The following is a 21,300-nucleotide window of genomic DNA, read 5'->3' on the forward strand; positions in this document are numbered from 1 at the left end:
ATTTTTATTAACATCATCGTCTTCTCATTTTCTCACGCTTCGAAACCTAAAAGTCGCTGTTGTCGCCGCTTCAGCCGTCGCTGCTGCCTCCAGCTTTGTCTTCTTCTTCTCACCCTGTCGTGCCCGCCCACTGATACATCCGCCGCTTTAGCCGCCGCGGCCATTTCCATTGCCGCCGCCACTGCTTCCTCCGCGGCCGCCGCCGCTTCCTCCCCTCGCCGCCGCTTCCGCTGCCGCCTTCTTCTTCTTCTTCTTTTCGTCCTTTCGTCCTGTCATGCCCGCCCGCCGTTGCTGCCATGTTCTTCTTGATGGAGCCATTGATTTTGGACAGGATGAAGAAGTTGCAGAGAATGATGAAACATATTATGATTATTTTTTGTATTGTTATTCTTTAACGTTGATGAGGATAATGCATTTGAAGAACCTACTTTAAGCTCAGCTTTCTCGAACCTAGTGTGCTTGGAAATCATTCTCTCAAGGCTTTTTTCTTACACATGGAAGTGGAGAGTTGGAAGCAGATAATGTTTTGATTTGAGAACTGATAGTCCCTGGTTGGTATGCACATTTGCTTTTTGTTTCCGACATTGTTCCTTGTCTTCTTTTTTCTTCTTAATTTATCATGCTCTAACTGATCAACAATTCCAGTAACAGTAGTTGGTGGAGTTCTTACATCAGTTGCATCTTTAGCATTGTTGTTTAAGTCGATATGTGAATACACACTACTCTTCACCATTTCCTTCTCCTGCGACAAGTCAACTTTTTTTGTTCCATTTGCATTGTTATTTTCTTGGACAAATGTAGTTTCAGAACCAACTTCACCATGCCTCATATCCCTTCTCTTTTGAACTTTACCTGGTTCAATAGGAATACTTCAATACCTTTGTCGATAGGAGCTTCATTACTAACCAAATTGGCTTTCTTAGTCCTCTTCAACATAGAGATTTCTTTGGTTGTGTTACTATCCATCGAGTTCTCCACAAATTGCTCATCCATTCTGCCTAATCCTGGTAATAGAACAACTTTGCATCGTCCAAGCAAAATGAGCTTCTGAACTTTTTAAAGAGGTCACTAATTGCAATGGTCATCAATTTTTATTCTTCTTCATTTATGTTTGATGTATAATCAATTTTTGAGTATTAGTCTGATTTATTTATAATTTAGTAATTGGTCATCATTGTTTTCTTTTTTAAGTTTAGCTTCAAATGTGTAATTGACATCTGAACTAATATGTTGATCTTTTTTCATGATAGGTCATCATGGTTAGACAAAAAAAGAAAGAGACAACCATGCTAGAAAAATTGAATGGTGATCAAGCAAATGTGGTAAGAGGTAATTTATCTCAAATGCATACTCCCACACGTGTAAAAGAGAAACTACAACAAGAAAAACTAAATAACATATTACGTCCAATAGTTCATCGACAAACAAGATCCAAGCATCAATAACAAGTTCAGCATGCATCAATATTGAAAGCTCAAACTTTAGAGCTCATTGATGAACAACAAAATTCATAATCAATTGATGTTGGTGATGTAGTAGTGTACATATTAACAATTTTGATGATGTAGTAGTGTACATATTTTTAAGTTATAGATAAATTTATTTTACAAGTGCAACAACTTGAAAGTCACAAAGATATTGACAAGCACATGAACCATCATTTCTTATTACGAGATGAAGAGGTTTGTTTATATTGGGATTGTTTGTGTTGTATATATACATAATTGTAAGAAAGAGGACTATGTGTTAAATGATGATATTTCTTATTGAAAAGTTCTATTTATTGATTTTTTAACAATATATATTATAAATCATCTTTACCTCTAATAAGAGTTTTTTTTTTTTAAATGTTCAGGATTCTGACAAAGAAGGATTATAGAAGTTATCTCAAGATCATGAGGAGTTGATCTTTAGACTTTCTATTGTGTAACTTTTATGGGAATAATAGTTGTTTTTCTTATCAAATTAATGATGGATGTGTAGATATTTTTATTATTGCATGAATGTTGGATGCACTTCAATTAATGATTGTAGAATTTTATATTATGTATATAATTTTTAATTTATAGACAGAATTTTTTCTTTTGTTTTGAAATGATAATTCAATAAATCTGATCTAGATTAATTTGTATAGTAAATATTCTTTTAAGATTATTAATTTTAATCACAAATGTTGCATCTAACAAGTTAAAACATTAGGGACAATAATTTATTGTCTTCACTTCTATTTGAGACAGCACATTACCATCTCAATTTAGTGTCTCTAGTTTTTTCACAGGATAAGACATAACATTTGAGACAAAACAATAGTTGTCTTAAATACTTTTGAGACAATTGAACAACTGTCTCATCACCGTCTTAAATAACATTTGAGACGGTACAACTGTCTCAATATTTTTTTGAGACACTTGTATTGGGGACGACTACATTACTGTCTCATCACTGTCTCAAAAACATTTTGAGACACTAAATTTATAATTTAAGACATATTTTGTTGTGTCTCAAAAGCCTAGTTTTCTAGTAGTGAGAGATTTATATAGGGTTGTATGGATTGAATCGAGGTGGGTAAAGAAACGGATATTGTGCATTGATTGTTCTCCTGCTTAATTAGCATGATTAATTATGGGAACTGCTTTGAATGGCGTAACGCGTACAATTTGTTTTTCTGCCCATGTATATTATTCCTACTCACCAGCTTCTGTCGTGTTGTACAAATGCGTTTTTCTACTGCCGTGTTTCACGATTTTTAGATGGATATCGAGATAACCTTTTGTTGAAATTTATCTAATAGAAGTAATTTTAATAATTATATGATTTTAGTATGGGCAGTTGAAATTTTAAATTTGGATTGTATTTTTTAAAAATTATTTGATAAATTAATTTTTTAAAAAAAGTTTTCTTTCTCGAAATGCACGATAAAATTTCTAATTTTAGCAAATTATATTATATAAAACAATGACAATATTATTTGAAATTTCTTAAAAGACTTTCAATTATATTTTTCTTTTTTAGCTTGAAACATGGGACTTTAAATGATGTTGTTTTTAGCTTGAAACATACATGAGTCATTATAGATTTTATCCGATAACAAATGTAGATGATCGTGTCTAAAAGCTGAGAAGATAGTTAGCTAGAAACATGATACTAGTGTTGACTTAAAGAAGAGTTCATGTTGTCCTGCAAAACCAGAAGCACTAGTACTGGGTCATGGAAGGAGTTCCGACGTTGACCCTCCGACGCTCAAATCAGTCTTCGGTTTGGAAAGAATAGTAGCAATCAACAACAGCAAAGAGCGTGTAGAATAATGAAGCATCACATACTTTCGCTTATAGATAGAGCTCCTTTTTATATTGTCATTGTAGTATCTATGCACACATTTCAAAGTATATATACATTTTCCAAAGCTTTGTAAGAAAAGATAAATAAAAAAATATCTCTGATACTTTTCTGAAAGCGAACATGTAAATCTCTATGATGTGACTAGCTAAAAGTTTCTAAAGTACTGTTTACTTGTTAGACATTCTCTATTTTCTGCAGTACAAACTTTCAAAAGAGTACAATAAGATATGTATGTGGGCCCCGTTGCAGGTCGACAGGAGGCCACTTGGCCGAGATATCACTAACTTGGTCGTACAGGGTGAAGCGATCAACCTATTCTTCACTCGGTTTTACTATCGTCGAAGAGGCACATTATGCCTGATTTGACCTAAGGTCCGATTGGCCAAGGTGGCCCCGGGTAACTTTGTTTGTTGCTCTTGACCTCGGCTGCAAGTTGCCGAGGGTGACTGCTCGGATGGTCTAATCGGCCTTTCACGTCCGACTGGCTCTAGAGGCCCGCTCGGTCATCCACAATCTACAGTCTCGTAGTGCACCCGACCTTGCGACTTTGACCATTTGATTTTGACCTCTCGTTAGCCAGTCTTCACTGTTTTGACCCACTTTGGAGGGGGTCATCTTTATCACAATATTAGTAGATATATGAATGAGTTTCGATTTAGTGTATAGAACATTCTATCATGATATTCAAGTAAAAAATTATGATCTTCGAAAACATACATTTGATACATACATATAACTTATCGTAAGAATCAAGGGCGTAGTCAGGGCTGGGCTTTGCTGGGCTCTAGCCCAGTGCAGCCTAGCAATGCCCAGTAAATTTTAAGCCTCACCTAACAAGCAGCCCAATGATTTTAAGTGTTAACCTTGCTATGTTGGGCTGGGCTTTACTGGGCTCAGCATTTTTAGCCCAGGGCAGTTGTTCAACCTAGCTACGCCATTGGTAAGGATATCAAAACTAGACATGGACATCATAAATACATTCACTGCACGATCCTCTTTCATTACATGTCACCTTTTTTTTATAAATCCAAATATCCTAGGTCAATCAATGAGTTTTAGTCAAAACTCATTGATAGACATAAAGAACTCTTATTGAACTCATTCTAAATGCTATATGTTTCTGAAATGCTCCGAAATTTATATGTGTCCACAAATATCATCTTAAAGTCATTAACAACGGTGATAAAATTTTTTCAAAGTTTACAACTTTAAACAATAGACACATACATATAATTTATCGTAGGAATATCAGAACTAGATGAATACCATAAATACCTTCATCTTCTATTACATGTCAACTTTTCAAAAATCCAAATCTTCTTATATCCATCAATGAGTTTATGTTTTAGTTAAAATCTATTGATATACTTTAGATAACTCAAATTAGACTTATCCAACTAATGTGAATTTCTATAGTATTCCGAGTTCAACTATATCATTTACTCTTTTTTAAAAAATCAACAATACATCATAGTGTTAAAAAATAACATCACGCCTACTAATTAAGTTATAAGGATGATTTTAAAAAACATTTTTATTTTATTTTTTTATTATTTAAATATATAACATCAATTCTGCAACCAGAATCCCCGCAGAGAAAGATCCTAATTCATTTGCACCCCAAAAGGTAATTGATATCGTCAGAAATAATCATTCAATTAATTGTATTTGAAATTTGAAAGCTCAAGAACCACTAACATTAGAATTCGGTCAACTGGATTGTTTCTAACTAAGCAGAATAAATGAGTAGTTATAATGCCAAAAATCATGTAGCATATGACATTAACGGCTTGTCAGATGCATGATATCATGCGTTGCAAGAAACCTACATCTTTGAGGACCATGATCAGAGAAGTAACCTTAAAAATGAACAATGAAGTAGAAACAGTGACAGGTTTCTTTGACATTCCTCCATAAGTTACCATAGTGCCTCCATCTCTGGAGAAGAAATTTAACATTTACACATGCAAAGGTCATGTAACAATCCAAATGATAAATGTACTACTGAGTATTCTATGTAGTGTACTCTTCTATAGGATCACCTCAAGAACTTCAGAACCAGTGGCGCAGCATTCCCCCCAACGCAATTGAATCCAAACGTAGGTTCTGGCAAATCATCCTAACAAATGATGATGAGCTAAGATTAGTATGAAGTAAGTAAACAAATATGATAAAAAAAAATCATCTTATGAAGAAAATGAATTGATGAACACAAATTGGGGAAAGAAGATTTATTCCAAACTTATTATAGAATGGTGTAAGCTAGAAGCACTCTCCTATGTAATCTTAAACACATTTATTAATAGCAAGTTTAAAGGTCATTATTGTACCGGGAGATTCTTAAGGTTCTTCACTTCTAACTGGCTTTCGGTGTATACCTTATCTGCCCCAAGATTCTTAAGTTTTTCTTTAACTTCCTCTGATCCAGCTCTTCATATATCCAAAACAAAAGGTGGAAAAAGCAATGAAATTGGAATATTGTTATTAAAAAAAACTAGAATGTGTAAAGAAGACTTAAGCCTATAGAATATGCACGGCACATACAAATGCAGAAAATAATATTTTAGCTACCAGAATATTCAGAAGTTGTGACCTCAACAATTGACATATTTCCATATATATGTGCACGAGCGCACACATGCATACTTCTGAATCACAATACACAAAACAAGAAAATATACTAAACATGTCAAGGAATTTTTCATTCAAGCAAACTGACTATTTTATTATGCCTGTGACTTGAAATTATGACCAAGTTCAAGCGTGTTTAAGGCTCAGAGCTTCATTGTAAAGCTAATCCAAGGCTGTAGAGGTTTGGCACTCAAAGTTTATTTAGATCAGTAGCATAATGCACATGATTTTGCAGAGACTTTCTATCATTTTATTGATCAAACAAGAAAAAGAAGTTGGGATTAATAGAGACATAGCATTGGTTTGCTGAATCCTTACATAGTGTCTTTATCCAATACGTATACTAAAACAGTATCACATAGTTCGGAGACTATGATATGTCAAAGTGCACAATTAATATATTAGAACATAACATATAATGTGAGCACCGTAAATGTTGATTTGGGTTAGTCAGGAATATAGTTTGTAAAATCGCGATCCGGATCGTAGGATCGTACGATCTTACGATCCGGAAACCCAAAATCGATCCAGGATCGTGCAGAATCGTTTTTGCAGTAGGATCGCAGCAGGATCGGTAGGATCGGAGTAGAATCGGTAGGATCGGAGCAGGATCGGAGCAGAATCGGAGTAGGATCGGTGGAAGCTTTGAGAGGTCATAACTTTTGACTCGGATTGAACCACGGGGCCTATAATATATCAAATTAAAGCTCGTTCAGAGATCTTTAATAAATTCTAAGTTTATCCTTAACCATTATCTTTTTTTCATCTTATTAGAGTTTTAAATTATTTAAATATATGTTTAATTATTTTTGAGTTAGTTTTTTATCAATAATATTCTGTCATTTATTTTTCTCAAAATAATAAGTTTTTGGATGTCTATTGTCTAGTATTGTGTGGCATCAACCAGTCTTTAGAAGATTATTTCCGACATTCATATTTGAATCAAAGGATTCAATAGCTTCTGTTATATACGTTAGATGCTTTGTTGGCATTTAAATTGAATTATCTTATAAATCAAGTAAATATTTTTGACATTGTATGTGTTATTATTATTGTGTTAATAGATATTTTATATTCTTTCATTTTATGATATGAAAATATAAATATTATTACTATGCGAGAATGATAGTTGAATTACAAGTTAATTTAAATTTGTACATGTAGTAATGTAATTTGATGTGTTGAGTGTAAATAATTGCATATATATACAAAATTAGTTATTTATTTATATGTAAATGAGTTTTTTAGGTATTTTTTCTAATTATTAATCATGTATGATAAAATTTTATGAGTTTTTGGTAGGATCGTACGATTCTACGATCCGATCCTGACCGATCCGATCCTGACCCTAAATCGATCCTATGTAGGATCACGATTCTACAAACTATGGACTCAGGAACATTAGTTTAAAATGACCCTATAATTCAACACAGTTTCTTAGGTTGAAATGGTCTTAAGCATGAAATATATAAGGATTCAAACCATTTTCATAATGTTAGTTGTGTGATATTCATGTACACAATCTAAGAAAACCATATATCTATCATGTGTAAAAGTTCACTTGCACCTGTCCCTCAAAATATTCACACTATGAATGCCCTGGTTTTTAGCGAGCTGAATAATGCTTTGTCCCACAATACTAGTCGCACCATTTTGCACAATAGTATCACCTGATTTGCGTTTAATAACCAATTAGGTGTTATAAAAAAAAACAGAACTCAAGCCTCATATTGTAATGTAACGAGATAATAAGAAAACACCAGGATTTAGCCCAACGAAATCTTCCAGCATACGCATAGCATACAAAGGATTTACAGTAACAGTAGCAGCATACTCCATAGGAACACCTTTATCTAGTTTGTGCCAAACATTCTCTTCTTTCACAATATAAGTCTGCCATGTCCCTAAGAACATCATTCATTAGAGAAGCAAAACATGTATACATTCTTGAGAAAATTTATAATCAAAGAGATGAAACTGTAAGATAATAAACAAGAATTAGTTACCAAAGGATGGAGGAGATGGTATGACCCAATCACCCACTGAGAGATTACTCACTCCAGATCCAAGTGAATACACTTCCCCAACCCCCTCATATCCTCCAATTGCAGGTACTGGTGGCCTAACAGGGTAAACACCTAAATACATGTAACAAATAATCAGAAAATCCGGTTATGCAACATAATTAAAAAATAGTAAAATAAATCTTATCGTGCAATTAAAAAGAAAAATGGATCCACATATAGGTACAAAATAGAATTGTGTTGCGAGAACATAATGAATATAGATAGTGCTTTGCATTGACCAAGCTAAGAGTATAATGCAATGGTCACTGCATGCTAATAGACATTTATGGCAGCCAATTAATCAAAGCACTTAGCCCTCAAGATGAATACTAAGGTTATTTATATTTAAATATGAAGTGTAGTAGTGGTGCTCATAAAGGTTGTTTTTTTTAGATTCACAGATTATTGATTAATTAACATGTGTTTTCCTTAATTATTTTGGATCTCTTTAGTTAATAATAAATTCACTTTAGTTATATCTGTATACTTCTTTATGTTTTTCTCCACATATCACATATGCTCAATAACACTCTGAGGCAAGATGAGATGTGTTTTAGCTCTTCTCTCCCTTAGTCTCCATGATTAGCAAAAAAGCATAGCTGACAAAGAAATGAGCTGGTGTAATCTTCAAAAGAAATGTTCATAAGTGTTAGTTCCTAACACTTATGTTTGGAAAGATGAAGTAACATGCATTAAAGGATTGCAAAAAGGAAAAAAAAAGGATAGACGGATTAGATTCCTAATCCTAGACTTAGTATCAGCACAAATTAAGAAAAGTTGAATATTGCTTCAAGAGACGAGTAGAAGATGTCAAATAGGAGGTGAAGTAAAATTTAAACATTTATTCAAGAGGAAGAGGATATTGGAAGAAAGACTTATTAACTGATATGTGCAGTTACAGCCAATAGTGCAATAAAACTGACCCACAAAGTGAGATTATGATTCCAACATCTCTAAAAGAAAAGAGGTAGGAAAGAGACTGAATCTTTGGTCACTTTATTTCAAGTGAAGGAGAAGACGTATAGCGAGACAAAGATTGATACCTACTCTAAGTACAATAGAGACGTCAGAACATGGAATCACTGATCTGTTTTTCATTTTTTGGCATCCAATGAAACCTTTGGAACTTTTTTTTCTTTTTCAAAATGCCTCTCTTGTTTTATAAAATATATCTATTTTCTACGGTATTCCTTTTTCTTTTTTTTTTTTTGCTTGTTGTTGGGGGGATTACCCAATGGGTCTAAGACAAGAGAAGAATTCTTTTACAAAAGCATTTTGATGAAAGTATCGGCGAGGAGACGCATCAACGGATCCCAGAAGCAATCTGAGAGTCGCCATTGGCAGGCGACAGACTAGTTCCCTGCGGCTAAAGGAGCAACCTATCGCTCTCGCTGCAGTCGTCCAGACTTCCGGAGCTGACAAAGTCCGAACTTGGAACGCTGACACGTGTCGGCGGATGGCTTCTATACATTTTGAAGTCAGTAAAAATTTAAAGTATAAAATGTTAAGAAGTAGAAGTTAAAAATTAATATAATATAGAATTTGAGTGTTCGATAAATAATTATTTTTTAGTTTAATTTTAATTAAATGATAATAATATTGTTAAACTATATAAATTAATTGTTTTTAATTATTTAAATATTATTTTATTTTGAAAAAAATATAAAAATAATAAAAATAAAAAATAATAAAATTTATATAAATACATAAAAAATGTATAAAATTCTGGAAATATAAATTAAATAAAAATATAAAATATTATTTTAAAAATTCTTATAATAAAATATGATTATTATTTTAAGTCAAAAGTAGAAGGTAATTATGTGCAATGATAAATTTATTAAGGATATAAATATTAAATTTTAATTTTAAATCATAAAAATTAGAAGTAATAAAAAACATCAAATTCTTGCTTCTAATTTTTAATTAAAAATTATAAAAACTGAAGTAAAATTTAACATCCGCAAACACTTAAAATTATTTATATACAATTAGAATCTGAAAAATAGTAGAGCACTACCAAACACTCCTAAGTATAGTAAAAAAATGATTACATCCCTCTAGATGACTCTGTCCCCTATCCCCAGATTATATAACTGACCATCAAACGGTTAAAAAAAAAAAAACTTTACAACATGACTTCTAGCCAAAACAAAGGAGATGAGATCCACTATCCCGAAAATACTATGTCCCATGTCCCAGCGTCGATCGGACGGTTATGATATTTTCATAATGTACACTGCATCCTTGAGATGTGATTTAATTTGTCCAATTGGTACTGGGACATGAAGAAACAATATTTTTAGGACAGAGGATCTCATTTTGAAACAAAAACCCATCCTAGGTTGCCTAAATTTAGTATTTCATGCGAGATATACAATATACTCGTGATCAATTAGTTCAGATCTTCACCAAATCATGAAGGATGTGATTACAGCACCTAAAAGTTCCCTACCTAGCGTGTTTTTTATTGTCAGTCTTTAAGATATCTAAACCTTGACATTTTGATGATTCAGTCTGGCAACTTCTGGTGTTGCAAACTTCATGTATCCTTGATACATGAAGGAAAATGTATATTAGCATCATTGTGGTTTCAGCATGCCTATTGAATTCGCATTTGCATACGATTAGTATAACATGATACCCAGCACAATCAAACTGGAATTCAAGCTGTAATTGCACTACGATCGAAGAGGTGACAAGTCAGCCCACTTATATGATAGTTCCAATGGTAATTCAGTGTCACCGTGGATAAAATGGGCTTATCGAAATCTATCTGTTGCCAATTAAAAATCCAGTAAGGATAACAAAGATGAATTTGGTACACACTGCGTAAATTGTTACAACTGGGGCTACTTTATAATCTAAAACACCAAATAATTGGAAGCTTAGCGATAACACATAGGGCGACGAAGCTTTTCCTCCTATAAGTCCAACTTCAAGATATTACACGGTTCTGATCTTCGTTACTGCACCACGGAGAAATAGCATCAGAAAAATTAATTCACCGTTTCATTAACAAGATACTAAATTCTAATTGACAATGAACACATCTCAACAGAACAGTCGAACATAATAAGGATTATTTTAAATGAAAAATAAAATTGCATAATATATATATAGAGAGAGTAATTTTATCCCGGAAGACATCCGTGCGCAACGTGCGTGGGTGCCTCTATGCATGGGAGGCATCCCATGCAGAGAGGCGCCCACACGCATCGCAGATGGATGACACCCAGGATATCAAATTCGTGTGTGTGTCTATAGCATGGGAAAAACATCGGCAAAAGATATAGCATGGAAAAAATATTGGCAAAAGAAACGGTAAACACGGCCTTATGAATTAACCACTAATAATGTAGCTATTTACTTTGGTTCATTTGGTGAATCTTCCAAACAGATATTATTTATAGGATTGAACAGAATTTAGATATCTCCATAATGACATAATATTATCCACTTTGGGTCTAAGCCCTCATAGTTTTATTTTTAGGCTCTACTCAAAAGGACTCATACCAATAGAGATATCTTTTTTCTTATAAACTCATGATCTTTCCCATGTATTTTCAATGTGGGACTATGCTCTTGCAACCCCAACAATCCCCCCCCCCCCCTCAAACAAAGGATCACAGGGTCTCCCTCAAGTATCAGTCACTCTTGACCTGCTCAGAGTCTCCCCTACTTCGTTCACGGTTTCACCCATATAGTTCGATCTTGGATCATGGCTCTGGCTCGTGCTTCATCCGGCGTTTAGTCCGGTGAAAAACGGCCTCGCTCTGATATCAATTATAGGATCGAAAATAATTTAAATATTTCCACAATGGCATGATATTGTCCATTGATTTTATTTTTTGACTCTACCCAAAAAGCCTCATACCAATAAAGATATCTTTTTCTTATAAACTCATGATCTTTTCCATATGTTTTGAATGTGGACTATGTTTGCAACTCCAATATATATAGTTGTAACATGTTTTCCTAACTTCTAGAAACAAAAGTCATGGTAAGTCAAATGCCCAGCTTCCTTAATTCTAACAACAATTCTGTATAATTTCAACGTGCAATAGACTTGAGTGGCATCTCTAAACATTTAGGATTCCATTACTTGGTTGGTTGGGAGGTATGAGTGAAGAAAAAGTGACAAAAATGTTACATAAATGAAAATTTAGCTTGGTCTAGATGAATTAGCATGAAAAATTAGCTTTGTCTAGATGAATCAATTTAAGATTAACCTAATATATGACCACAAACAGACAATATAGCCCACATGATCTCAATTTTTAATCTGGCAAAGAATACATAACAAGTCTACATGTGCATGCGGTCACATGGACAACCTATAAAAGAATTGTTGGCGCAGCCATACCATTGTTGGTATAGCCATTCCTTTTAGCCATTCCTTTTCATGATTTTAAATGTAATTGGCAAAAGGTTTAAACTAGGCATAATTTATATTTTTCTAATGAATATCAAGTATTCAGGTGCAGATTGCAGGAACAGGAACTTGGCATCTATCCTAACAAGAATGACAAGAAGTTAATGTTAGAAAAGTTATTTCTACAATTCCAAACATAAAAGGGCAGTTGGGTACACGAAGCTCCTGCCAATGCGGGGGTCTTGGGCTGCATTGAAAGAGATTGTTTTTGCCACTCGAATTCGTGACCTTCAGGTCACACAACGGCGCCAAGGCTCCCCTTCTTTTACAATTCCAAACATATTAAAAAAGTATCACATTTATGTTTTTACATCCATATGGTACCAAATTATGGTGTATGCCTTCCTATGTATTCATGTGGAATGCATGTAAGTACATCACCCTTAATGATAATGAAGAAAATCTCTTATGGAAGAGTTTAAAAGTGGAGGTCACGCAACACCATTAGATGGCAATGTTAGACCAAACAACAAGACTGACATTTCTGAAATTGATGAACAACTAAGTCAAGATACAAATGCCCAATGGTATATTACATAATCATATATTGCATAAGAGAGAAATGGTACCTGAGGTTGCAAATAGCCCATGCCTTGTGTAAAAGATCCTTGATGACCAATCTACTAATTTTATTTAGGAGTAGTTAAGTTGTATTATAAATGTAATGAAGAAAAATAGAACATTACAAATGTAGTTGAACTAGCAGAAAAATGACGTAAGTATTACCCCTTGAGAGATTGAACCAGATTGAGCTCCACCATGAGAACTAGTTATATCTTGCTTTAGAGAGTTGTCACCTTTAGCAGACACCTTACTATCACCCTGCCGAACATACTCAAAAGTATCAAGAAAAACTTGATACTTAATAGATAACAGTTTGTATATATTATATTAGCCTATTTGATGATGCCAACTTAAAAAGGGTTTAAGAAATAAAAATTTAGCAAAGAAAACAACAAGGATTAATCTAGAAGCTTCTGAAATGTGGAGAGTCTGGGAAGTGAACATTATGTTAAATACCAAAGGCTTGTACAGGAAAATGCTTGCCAGTTTACAGTCTAGCCTTTTTAAAAGTATGAAAAATATTTATATCATAGTTATTATCATAGATGTTTTGAGTAGCTTGGGTGTGTAAACACATAGAAAAGCTATGTAAGTATTGAAGGTTTGACAGCTTGTTCTGTGGTAATTATTCCTGCAAATTGGTGGCTACTTGCTATTTGGATCATGTAATGCCCAACCCAGAAGATCCAACAGGGTCAAATTGGGCATCAAGTTTGCATCCTCAGGCCAAGTTTGGCCCAATTTTAAATTATAAATTAATAACATTATAAGTGTTGAATACTTCTTAAGATTTCCTTGATTGTAGGGATTATGATTAATTTGGATTCCCTTGATTATTGGGATTGAGATTGATCTTGATTGTATTCCCTTGACATTAGGGATTGAGATTGATTTTTCTTTTCTCTCCTTATGTATATAAATACCTACATGTAAACATATTAAGAATAAAATTGAGAGATTTTTTCTAATGCCTCTCGCTTCTCTTTTCTAGTTTCCACATGGTATTAGAGCGAGGTTGAGAGGCAAATCCTATTTTTTTTCTGCACCGCCGTTCCTTGCGCTGCAGCACCGCGCACGCCTCTTCGCACGCATATCGCAGCCCATCTTCGACAACCGCTCGACGCTGCCGCCCTCCTCTCCTCTTCGCGAATTGATGTCGACCTTTTCCTGCGTCATGAGCACACTGTCCTTCGTCTTCTCCTACAGTCCGGCGACCGCGAGAAGCACAGGAGATTAGCAGTTTGGCAACGACAGGGATTATTCTTCGTATAGTTCCACCGCCATCACCTATCTTCTTGCATCGCTTGAGCCTTTCTTCGCCGTGTGTCCTCTTTCACCGAGCTGATCAATGACTATCTCCGACACTCCAAAGTCGGATATTTCAATCTTTACCAACCATATCACTGCATCACTCTCTTTCGAGCTAAGAACTACTATTCTTGGGCCTCTCACATTAAGCTTTGGCTTGTTAGACAGAGTTATGAGACACATCTCACTCGCACCGAAGAGGATGCCCAAGTCACCGATCGTCCTCTGTGTAAAAAGGTTGTCGCCCACTTGTGTTACATTATCCGAGCCACCATCCATCCATCCCTTAGGGATGTCTTCTGCACTCACAAAACCTGTAAAGCTGTTTGGACACAGGCTCAACAACTCTTTACAAACACCTCTCGGTGACTATTAGGTTTGTAAAGATCTCATGACCATCCTTAGTGGCCATCATGTTAAGGATCTAATGTCTACCTATCTAGGTTCAGTTTCTAGCCTTCTTTGTGACTTTAATGAACTACTTCCACCTGTGGACACTCCTGTTGCGGAGCTTGAAAATTGGAAGAAATTTTTTGTCTCTGGCTTTATATGGTCTGCCCACAGATTATTCTTATGTTCGCGATTAGATCCTGGGCAACCCCAGAAGCCACCATGGACAGTAGTTGGGAAACTCTCCTTTGTGTCCCTGCCAAAGTCTTAATGTTGCCTCCTATTGATTCGTCTGCTTTGGTCTCTCGAAACAACAATAGGCCTCCACCTTGTAAGGGTGGCAAAGGGCGTCGTTGGTGTGATCACTGCCACCGACCAAGACACACGATTTGTAAGTGTTGGAGTCTCCATGGTCGACCTCCTCGCGCTACTCAGATCGCTCGGAGTTCTGTTGCTTCTTCAGCTTCCGTTGCACAATTGCCACCGGATCTGACCCCACCGCCTTCCTATGATGACTTTCTGAAATGGTATGAAGATCGTCAGGCTTCAAATTCTACTGTTCTCGTCGCACGTACTAGTAATTCCTTTGCTGACATATCTCGCTCTTCACATCTTTGGGTTCTTGACTCTAAGGCCATCGATCATATCACTGGTAATAAATCCCTTTTTTCTTCTCTCTCTACTTTCGATTATTTACCCTTTGTCACCATGGCCAATGGTTCCCAAACTCAGTCCCAGCGTGTTGGTATTGTTAATCCCTTCCCGTTTCTTTCTATCTATAATGTTCTTTATGTCCCCGGAGCTCCCTTTAATTTATTGTCAATAAGTCAACTTACTCGGGTCTTTGATTGTGTCATCTCATTTACTAAAACTTCTGTTTCTTTACTGGATCAGAGTACAGGAAGGATGATTGGCTTCGGATGTGAGTCTCATCGCCTATACAAGCTTCAACAACCCTCTTGTTAGTTCGGCGGCAACATCTCCACTTCTTATTCATGCTCAATTGGAACATCCAGGTCTGGATAAGTTGAAACAATTACATCCTAGTCTTTCTCACTTAGAGTCTTAATCTTATGAGTCGTGTCAATTAGGAAAGCATGTTCGCAGTTCTTTTTCTCATACTGTGAGTCGAGCTACGTCCCCTTTTGCTTTGGTTCATTCTGATGTTTGAGATCCGAGTCATATTTCTTCTACATTAGGATCACGATATTTTGTTACTTTTATAGACGATTTTTCCCATTGTACTTGGTTATATCTAATGAAGATCATTCAGAATTGTTTCCTATTTTTCAATCTTTTTTCCATGAAATCAAATCTTAATTTGATATTTCTCTTCAAACTTTACAAAGTGATAATGCACGCAAGTATCTATCTACTCAGTTTCGTACCTTCTTGGCATCTCACGGTGTGTTGCATCGCATGTCTTGCTCTCATACCCCTCAACAGAATGGGGTTGCAAAACATAAGAATCGTCATCTCCTCGAGACCACCCAGACTCTTCTTCTCCACTCTCACGTTCCTCGTTAGTTTTGGGGTGACGTTGTACTTACTGCGTGTTATCTAATCAATCGCATGTCTTCCTCAACCCTCTAGGGTAAAACACCTCATCATATAATTTATCCTCATCAATATCTTCATCCTTTACCACCTAGGGTCTTTGGTTCTATATGTTTTGCTCATGCTCTTAATCCTAGCATTGACAAACTCTCTCCCCGGTCTCATAAGTGTGTCTTCCTTAGATGTCTCGGTCTCAGAAAGGGTATAAGTGATATTCCCCTACTCTTCGTCGGTACTTTATCTCTGCTGATGTCATGTTCTTTGATTCGGTTCCCTTTTTTGTGTCTAACGCATCTCCATCCGAGTTCTCTCCTTCGCCTGCACCAGTGACTATCTTTTATCCTCCGAGGGCGTCTCTATCACCTCCAGCCCCATCTCCTCTTTTGCAGGTTTATCAGCGTCATCCTCGCCCTGCATTGCCGCCGCCCATCACTAACACTGCCATGGGCATAGCTTTGGAGCCAAATCCTTCGCCTCTTCCTCCGGTCCCATCTCCTGAGCCTGATATTTCCATTGTACTTCGGAAAGGTATACGTTCTACTCGTAATCCTTCTCCTCATTATATTTCCTTGAGTTCCTTCGCCTCTTCCTCCGGTGCCTTGCAGCGCAATGGAATTTGGGACCTCGTTCCTCTACCACCTAGAAAGTCAGTTGTTGGTTGTTGATGGATGTATTCGGTGAAAGTTAGTCAAGACGGCACGGTTGACCGGCTCGCCTCGTCGCTAAAGGCTATGCTTAAATCTTCGGATTGAATTATGGGAACATTTTTTCTCCTGTTGCCAAGATGTCTTCTGTGCGCCTTTTCCTGTCCATTGCTACGATTCGATATTGGCCTCTTTATCAATTATACATCAAAAATGCATTCTTATATGGTGACCAGCTCGAGGAGGTCTACATAGAGCAACCTCCATATTTTCTTGCTCAAGGGGAGTCTTCTCGCCTGCTGAAATCTTTATATGGCCTCAAGCAGTCACCCATGGCATGGTTCGGTAGATTTAGTACTGTAATTCAACAGTTTGGCATGACTTAGATCGAGGCTGACCATTCTATCGTTTATCGTCACTCATCTACTGGTTGCATCTACTTAGTGGTTTATGTTGATGATATCGTCATCACAGGTAGTGATCATCTCGAGATTTCACAGGTAAAACATCTTTTCAAACATTTCCAGACAAAAGATCTCGGCAAACAAGTATTTCTTGGGGATAAAAGTAGCAAAGTCTAAAGATGGGATCACCATATCCCAAAGGAAGTATGCAGTGGATATTCTAGAAGAAACAGGAATGTTAAACTAAAAGATAGTCAACAACCTCATGGATCCTAATGTCAAGCTCCTGCCAAATCAGAGGGAGCCTCTTCCAGATCCTGAACAGTACAGACGATTAGTAGGGAAACTAAGCTACCTTACTGTTACTCGTCCGGATATCTTGTTTGCAGTAAGTGTAGTTAGTCAGTTTCTCAACTTTCCATACAATGAACATTGGAATGTTGTGACTCGCATTATTCGATATATCAGAGGCGCACCAGGAAAGGGTCTTTTGTATGAAGACAAAGGACATACTCAAATTATAGGATATTCTAATGTAGATTGGGCAGGATCTCCCACTGATAAAAGATCCACTTCTGGGTTTTGTATATTTATCAAAGATAACCTTGTTTCTTGGAAAAGCAAAAAGCAGAATGTTGTGGCAAGATCCAATGTAGAGGCAGAGTATCGAGCTATGACCATAGCCAGTCAAGTTAGGAGAGGTTACACAAGTATCACTTATATATGACAACCAGGCCACCATGTATATCGCCTCGAACCCAATTTTTCATGAGAGGACAAAGCATATTGAAGTTGACTGTCACTTTGTCAAAGAGAAAGACATATCTGGAGAAATATCTACTAGCTTTGTCAATTCACATGATCAACCAGCAGATATATTCACTAAGTCACTAAGGTCTCGAATTAACTACATATATAACAAACTTGGTGCATATGATCTATATTCTCTAGCTTGAGGGGGAGTGTTGAATACTTCTGAAGATTCCCCTGATTGTATGGATTATGATTGATTTGGATTCCCTTGATTATTGGGATTGAGATTGATCTTGATTGTATTCCTTTGACGATAGGGATTGAGATTGATTTTTCTTTTCTCTTCTTATGTATATAAATACCTACATGTAAACATATTAAGAATAAGATAGAGAGATTTTTTCCTAATGCCTCTCGTTTCTCTTTTCCACAATAAGTATTAAATATTTAAATAATATTTAATTTAATAATAATAATTTTGAATTTTAAAAATTCTTCATTAATTTTTTATAATTTCAAAAAAAATATTTTAATATTTAATTTAAAAAATATTTTAAATTTTTATAATTTGAAAATTTTAATTATCAGGCTCAAACTTGTGTTGAACGAGATTTAAGGTTTTAATGCTAGGAGATATCGACAAAGTGTTTGGCCTACTATTGGGATAAGCCACCTAAACTCTAATAGAAAGCAAGAAGACAAACTAAAAGAGACACTTGCCAACCTGCCATATGAGTCAATTAATAGAACCTCTGTTAAACTAAGCAATTGACTACTAGTTTAGTTGATTATTTGTTTTGGTTTGAGGAAGTCATGCTTAGATGTGATATTGAAGAGGATCAAATTTTCCAGTTTAACGTTTTGTTAAACAGATTAGTACATTACCTTGAACGAGACATTTCTCAGGCTTTTCTCAAACTTTAGAGAAAGCTTTCCAACAAGACAAGGAGACTTTATGTAATTAAAAATATGTCCCATTCATCATCAAAACACAAATGACTCAATGAAACCCAAAATTCCTAATTACAGTAAGATATCTAACCAAAAAATTCCTAATTCTCTATCGCATTCCAACTCTCAATCTAGTTCTTCTGTTTAGTGTCATTATTGCCATACAAATGAGATTATGCCTCAGTTTACCTCGGTATACTCTCACTTTGGAATAAGAATCTGAAGCTCATGTAGAAGAAGAAATCCAAGAAATTGAGGCTGAAACATGCTTAGGTGATGAAGGTAATTCAGGGAGTTAGGGAGGCCTATGTTAATGTCATGCAAATTGTTTTCTAGACGCAAGGTCAAGCATCTTCTTGTGAATGGTAATGCACCTTGTGTCTATCCAACACAGCAGAACTAGTTGAAGTGAAAGCGTGTCATCTCCACTCTTCATTTCAAATATTATGGTGCCAAATTTGAAGTGATGGAGGCCATGAAAGGTTAGGTCCATGAGGAGTGCAAACCTACAGTCATAGTGGGCATTTCCAAATTAAGTGTATAGTTGCCAAAAGCAATAGATCAATAGTAGGCAAAAAACTAGCCAATAATTGTGTGTAAGTGATATCATAGTCAACAGAAGCATGAAAATGAGGTTGACTATACCATCTACTGTTTATGTACTATAATAGTTATGCTATCAGATTATTCTTATATTGATAAGGTGTCAATGGTAATACAAAATTTATACAAGTTTCAGATACCTTCCTACACACCTTAATGTGTAAAGTGTTTCCAAGAGCACAATTTTGCCCCCCAAAAAAAGTTTATGTATCAATACCTTGATCATCTTTCTTGTGTGTCACCATAAGTAGAAGTGAGTTTAAAGGGATGTCCGACTTTATTTATAATATGTCAGCTCAATACTATGTTTCCAATAATTTATTGGCTCAATATGATAGCATATCCATTAAGCATCATCCCAGACTGCCCATATAACACATCCACCTTTTATATCAGTCTTTATTGACGAAAAGGAACCTTTTTTCACTGGTGAAAAAATTTAGGAGTACCAGGCAATGATAAATTAGCACATTTCATCAACCAGGTGAAAAATTGTAATTGACTGCCTAGACCAAAAAATAAATAAAGTAACAATAATAGTCTAAGACAATGTAAACAGCAGCATAGGCTAAAAGTTTTCTTGACTTTCGATATACACAGAACAAAGATATGAAAAAATGGCACCGACGGAATATATAAGGAACTAATAAAAAGACTCCTTACCTCCATCTGGACCAGCATAAGCCGCAACAGAGTACATGAAAAAGAAGAAGGGAAGAGCATCATTTTATTTACCATTATCATACTTGAAGCGTAGCATTTTAAGACTCGATCTGAGTTACTGAGTTACTAAGTGGGCAAACAAAGAAAGAGGGAGAGACTCACCTCTCTGTATTTCTGCAGATACAATTTCAGCGGTTCAATATAATCCTCGAATCCCAGCGTGGCCATCGCCCAGAGCAGATCGTCGCCATTAATGGTCTTCCTTTTCTCCCGCTGGCATTTATCACTGGCCCTACAGCATCAGAGCATCCGAACATTCTGACCTCTTAGCTAGTTTAGCGAACCATAATAGTAATAAAAAAAAAGAGAATCTAGGAGGAAAGCTCGAACTCGCTGGTGATGAAGCTGATGAACTCGGAGACGCATTCCTGGATGGTCTCTTTGGCGTCCTTGGCGATCTTGGCGTTGGCAGGTAGCGCCTTTTTCATGATCCGGCTGATGTTGGCGATTGGGAGAAAGCGGTCCTGCTCCCGGAAGCTGGATCGCGGGCTCTGGTCGCCGCCACTCTCGTGACTACCGCCGCCGCCACCGGCACCTCCGGGGGGGCTTGCCGGCACCTCCGCCATGGGCGTGATCCTGAGCAAGACATGGCCAAGGCCGAGGAGCCAAAACGAGAGTGAAACGACGAAACCCTAGATCGAAGGAAGAGGAGGAAGATAATACCTGGGAAAGAGAGGGAGGTTTTGTAATTGAGGTGCGCGCGGGGGTAGTAGAGGAGGAGGAGGCGGCGGCGGCGATGGGTTGTGGGGGGAGGGAAGAGAGGAGATCGGACGCTGGAGAGGAGGCGTCGGAGGAGACGATCGGGATCGGAGCTCGAACACGAGAATTGGGTATCTGCACCGTCCGTCGCCCCAACTTTAATGACATAAGACGGGCCCCACCTCCGACTCCAAGCGGTTGCTTAAAAAAATGATTTACTCGTCTAATTTCCC

At 36.3% G+C, this 21,300-nt stretch overlaps 2 protein-coding genes and 1 long non-coding RNA gene across 4 annotated transcripts; 1 reads left to right on the forward strand and 2 right to left on the reverse strand.

The window, feature by feature from the left end:
- Positions 1–29: 29 nt before the first annotated feature.
- On the forward strand, positions 30–2,010 carry LOC122016443. The gene is made up of 3 exons (XR_006121125.1): positions 30–555; positions 1,251–1,329; positions 1,856–2,010. It is a non-coding gene; the product is annotated as an uncharacterized LOC122016443 (long non-coding RNA).
- Positions 2,011–4,907: 2,897 nt separating this feature from the next.
- LOC122015615 (enoyl-[acyl-carrier-protein] reductase, mitochondrial-like) lies at positions 4,908–8,118 on the reverse strand. Its single transcript, XM_042572605.1, has 7 exons — positions 7,977–8,118; positions 7,731–7,874; positions 7,538–7,640; positions 5,670–5,769; positions 5,382–5,458; positions 5,199–5,277; positions 4,908–4,943 (listed from the first exon to the last, which is right to left on the reverse strand). Exons 1-7 carry the CDS (start codon positions 8,116–8,118, stop codon positions 4,908–4,910), a joined length of 681 nt encoding a protein of 226 aa, XP_042428539.1.
- Positions 8,119–10,718: 2,600 nt separating this feature from the next.
- LOC122014948 (nuclear transcription factor Y subunit B-3-like) lies at positions 10,719–21,232 on the reverse strand. 2 transcript variants are annotated; one of them, XR_006120797.1, is made up of 7 exons: positions 21,032–21,232; positions 20,699–20,944; positions 20,471–20,600; positions 20,309–20,314; positions 13,198–13,293; positions 13,041–13,094; positions 10,719–11,005 (listed from the first exon to the last, which is right to left on the reverse strand). XR_006120797.1 is itself a non-coding variant. In XM_042571506.1 (7 exons), exons 2-7 carry the CDS (start codon positions 20,932–20,934, stop codon positions 11,003–11,005), a joined length of 522 nt encoding a protein of 173 aa, XP_042427440.1. In that variant the 5' UTR covers positions 20,935–20,944; positions 21,032–21,231; the 3' UTR covers positions 10,719–11,002. The 2 variants fall into 2 exon arrangements, 1 of the variants encoding a protein (XP_042427440.1); XM_042571506.1 differs by having other exon boundaries at positions 13,041–13,091; positions 21,032–21,231.
- Positions 21,233–21,300: the final 68 nt, after the last annotated feature.

Source organism: Zingiber officinale, chromosome 8B (assembly GCF_018446385.1).
Source record: "Zingiber officinale cultivar Zhangliang chromosome 8B, Zo_v1.1, whole genome shotgun sequence".
Classification (NCBI taxonomy): domain Eukaryota; kingdom Viridiplantae; phylum Streptophyta; class Magnoliopsida; order Zingiberales; family Zingiberaceae; genus Zingiber; species Zingiber officinale.

Bases quoted from the DNA above. Each gene is read 5' to 3' on its own strand.
- LOC122014948 (XM_042571506.1), bottom strand. From the start codon at position 20,934: ATGGCGGAGGTGCCGGCAAGCCCCCCCGGAGGTGCCGGTGGCGGCGGC. The intron at 20,601-20,698 runs GTTCGAGCTTTC...CTGATGCTGTAG, and splicing joins ATCAGCTTCATCACCAGCGA to GGCCAGTGATAAATGCCAGC. The intron at 13,092-13,197 runs GTAATACTTACG...TAAAATTAGTAG, and splicing joins CTGGTTCAATCTCTCAAGGG to ATTGGTCATCAAGGATCTTT.
- LOC122015615 (XM_042572605.1), bottom strand. From the start codon at position 8,118: ATGTATTTAGGTGTTTACCCTGTTAGGCCACCAGTACCTGCAATTGGA. The intron at 5,770-7,537 runs GTGCAAGTGAAC...GGATATATGAAG, and splicing joins GTGAATATTTTGAGGGACAG to AGCTGGATCAGAGGAAGTTA. The intron at 4,944-5,198 runs GTTACTTCTCTG...CAAATGAATTAG, and splicing joins CTTCATTGTTCATTTTTAAG to GATCTTTCTCTGCGGGGATT.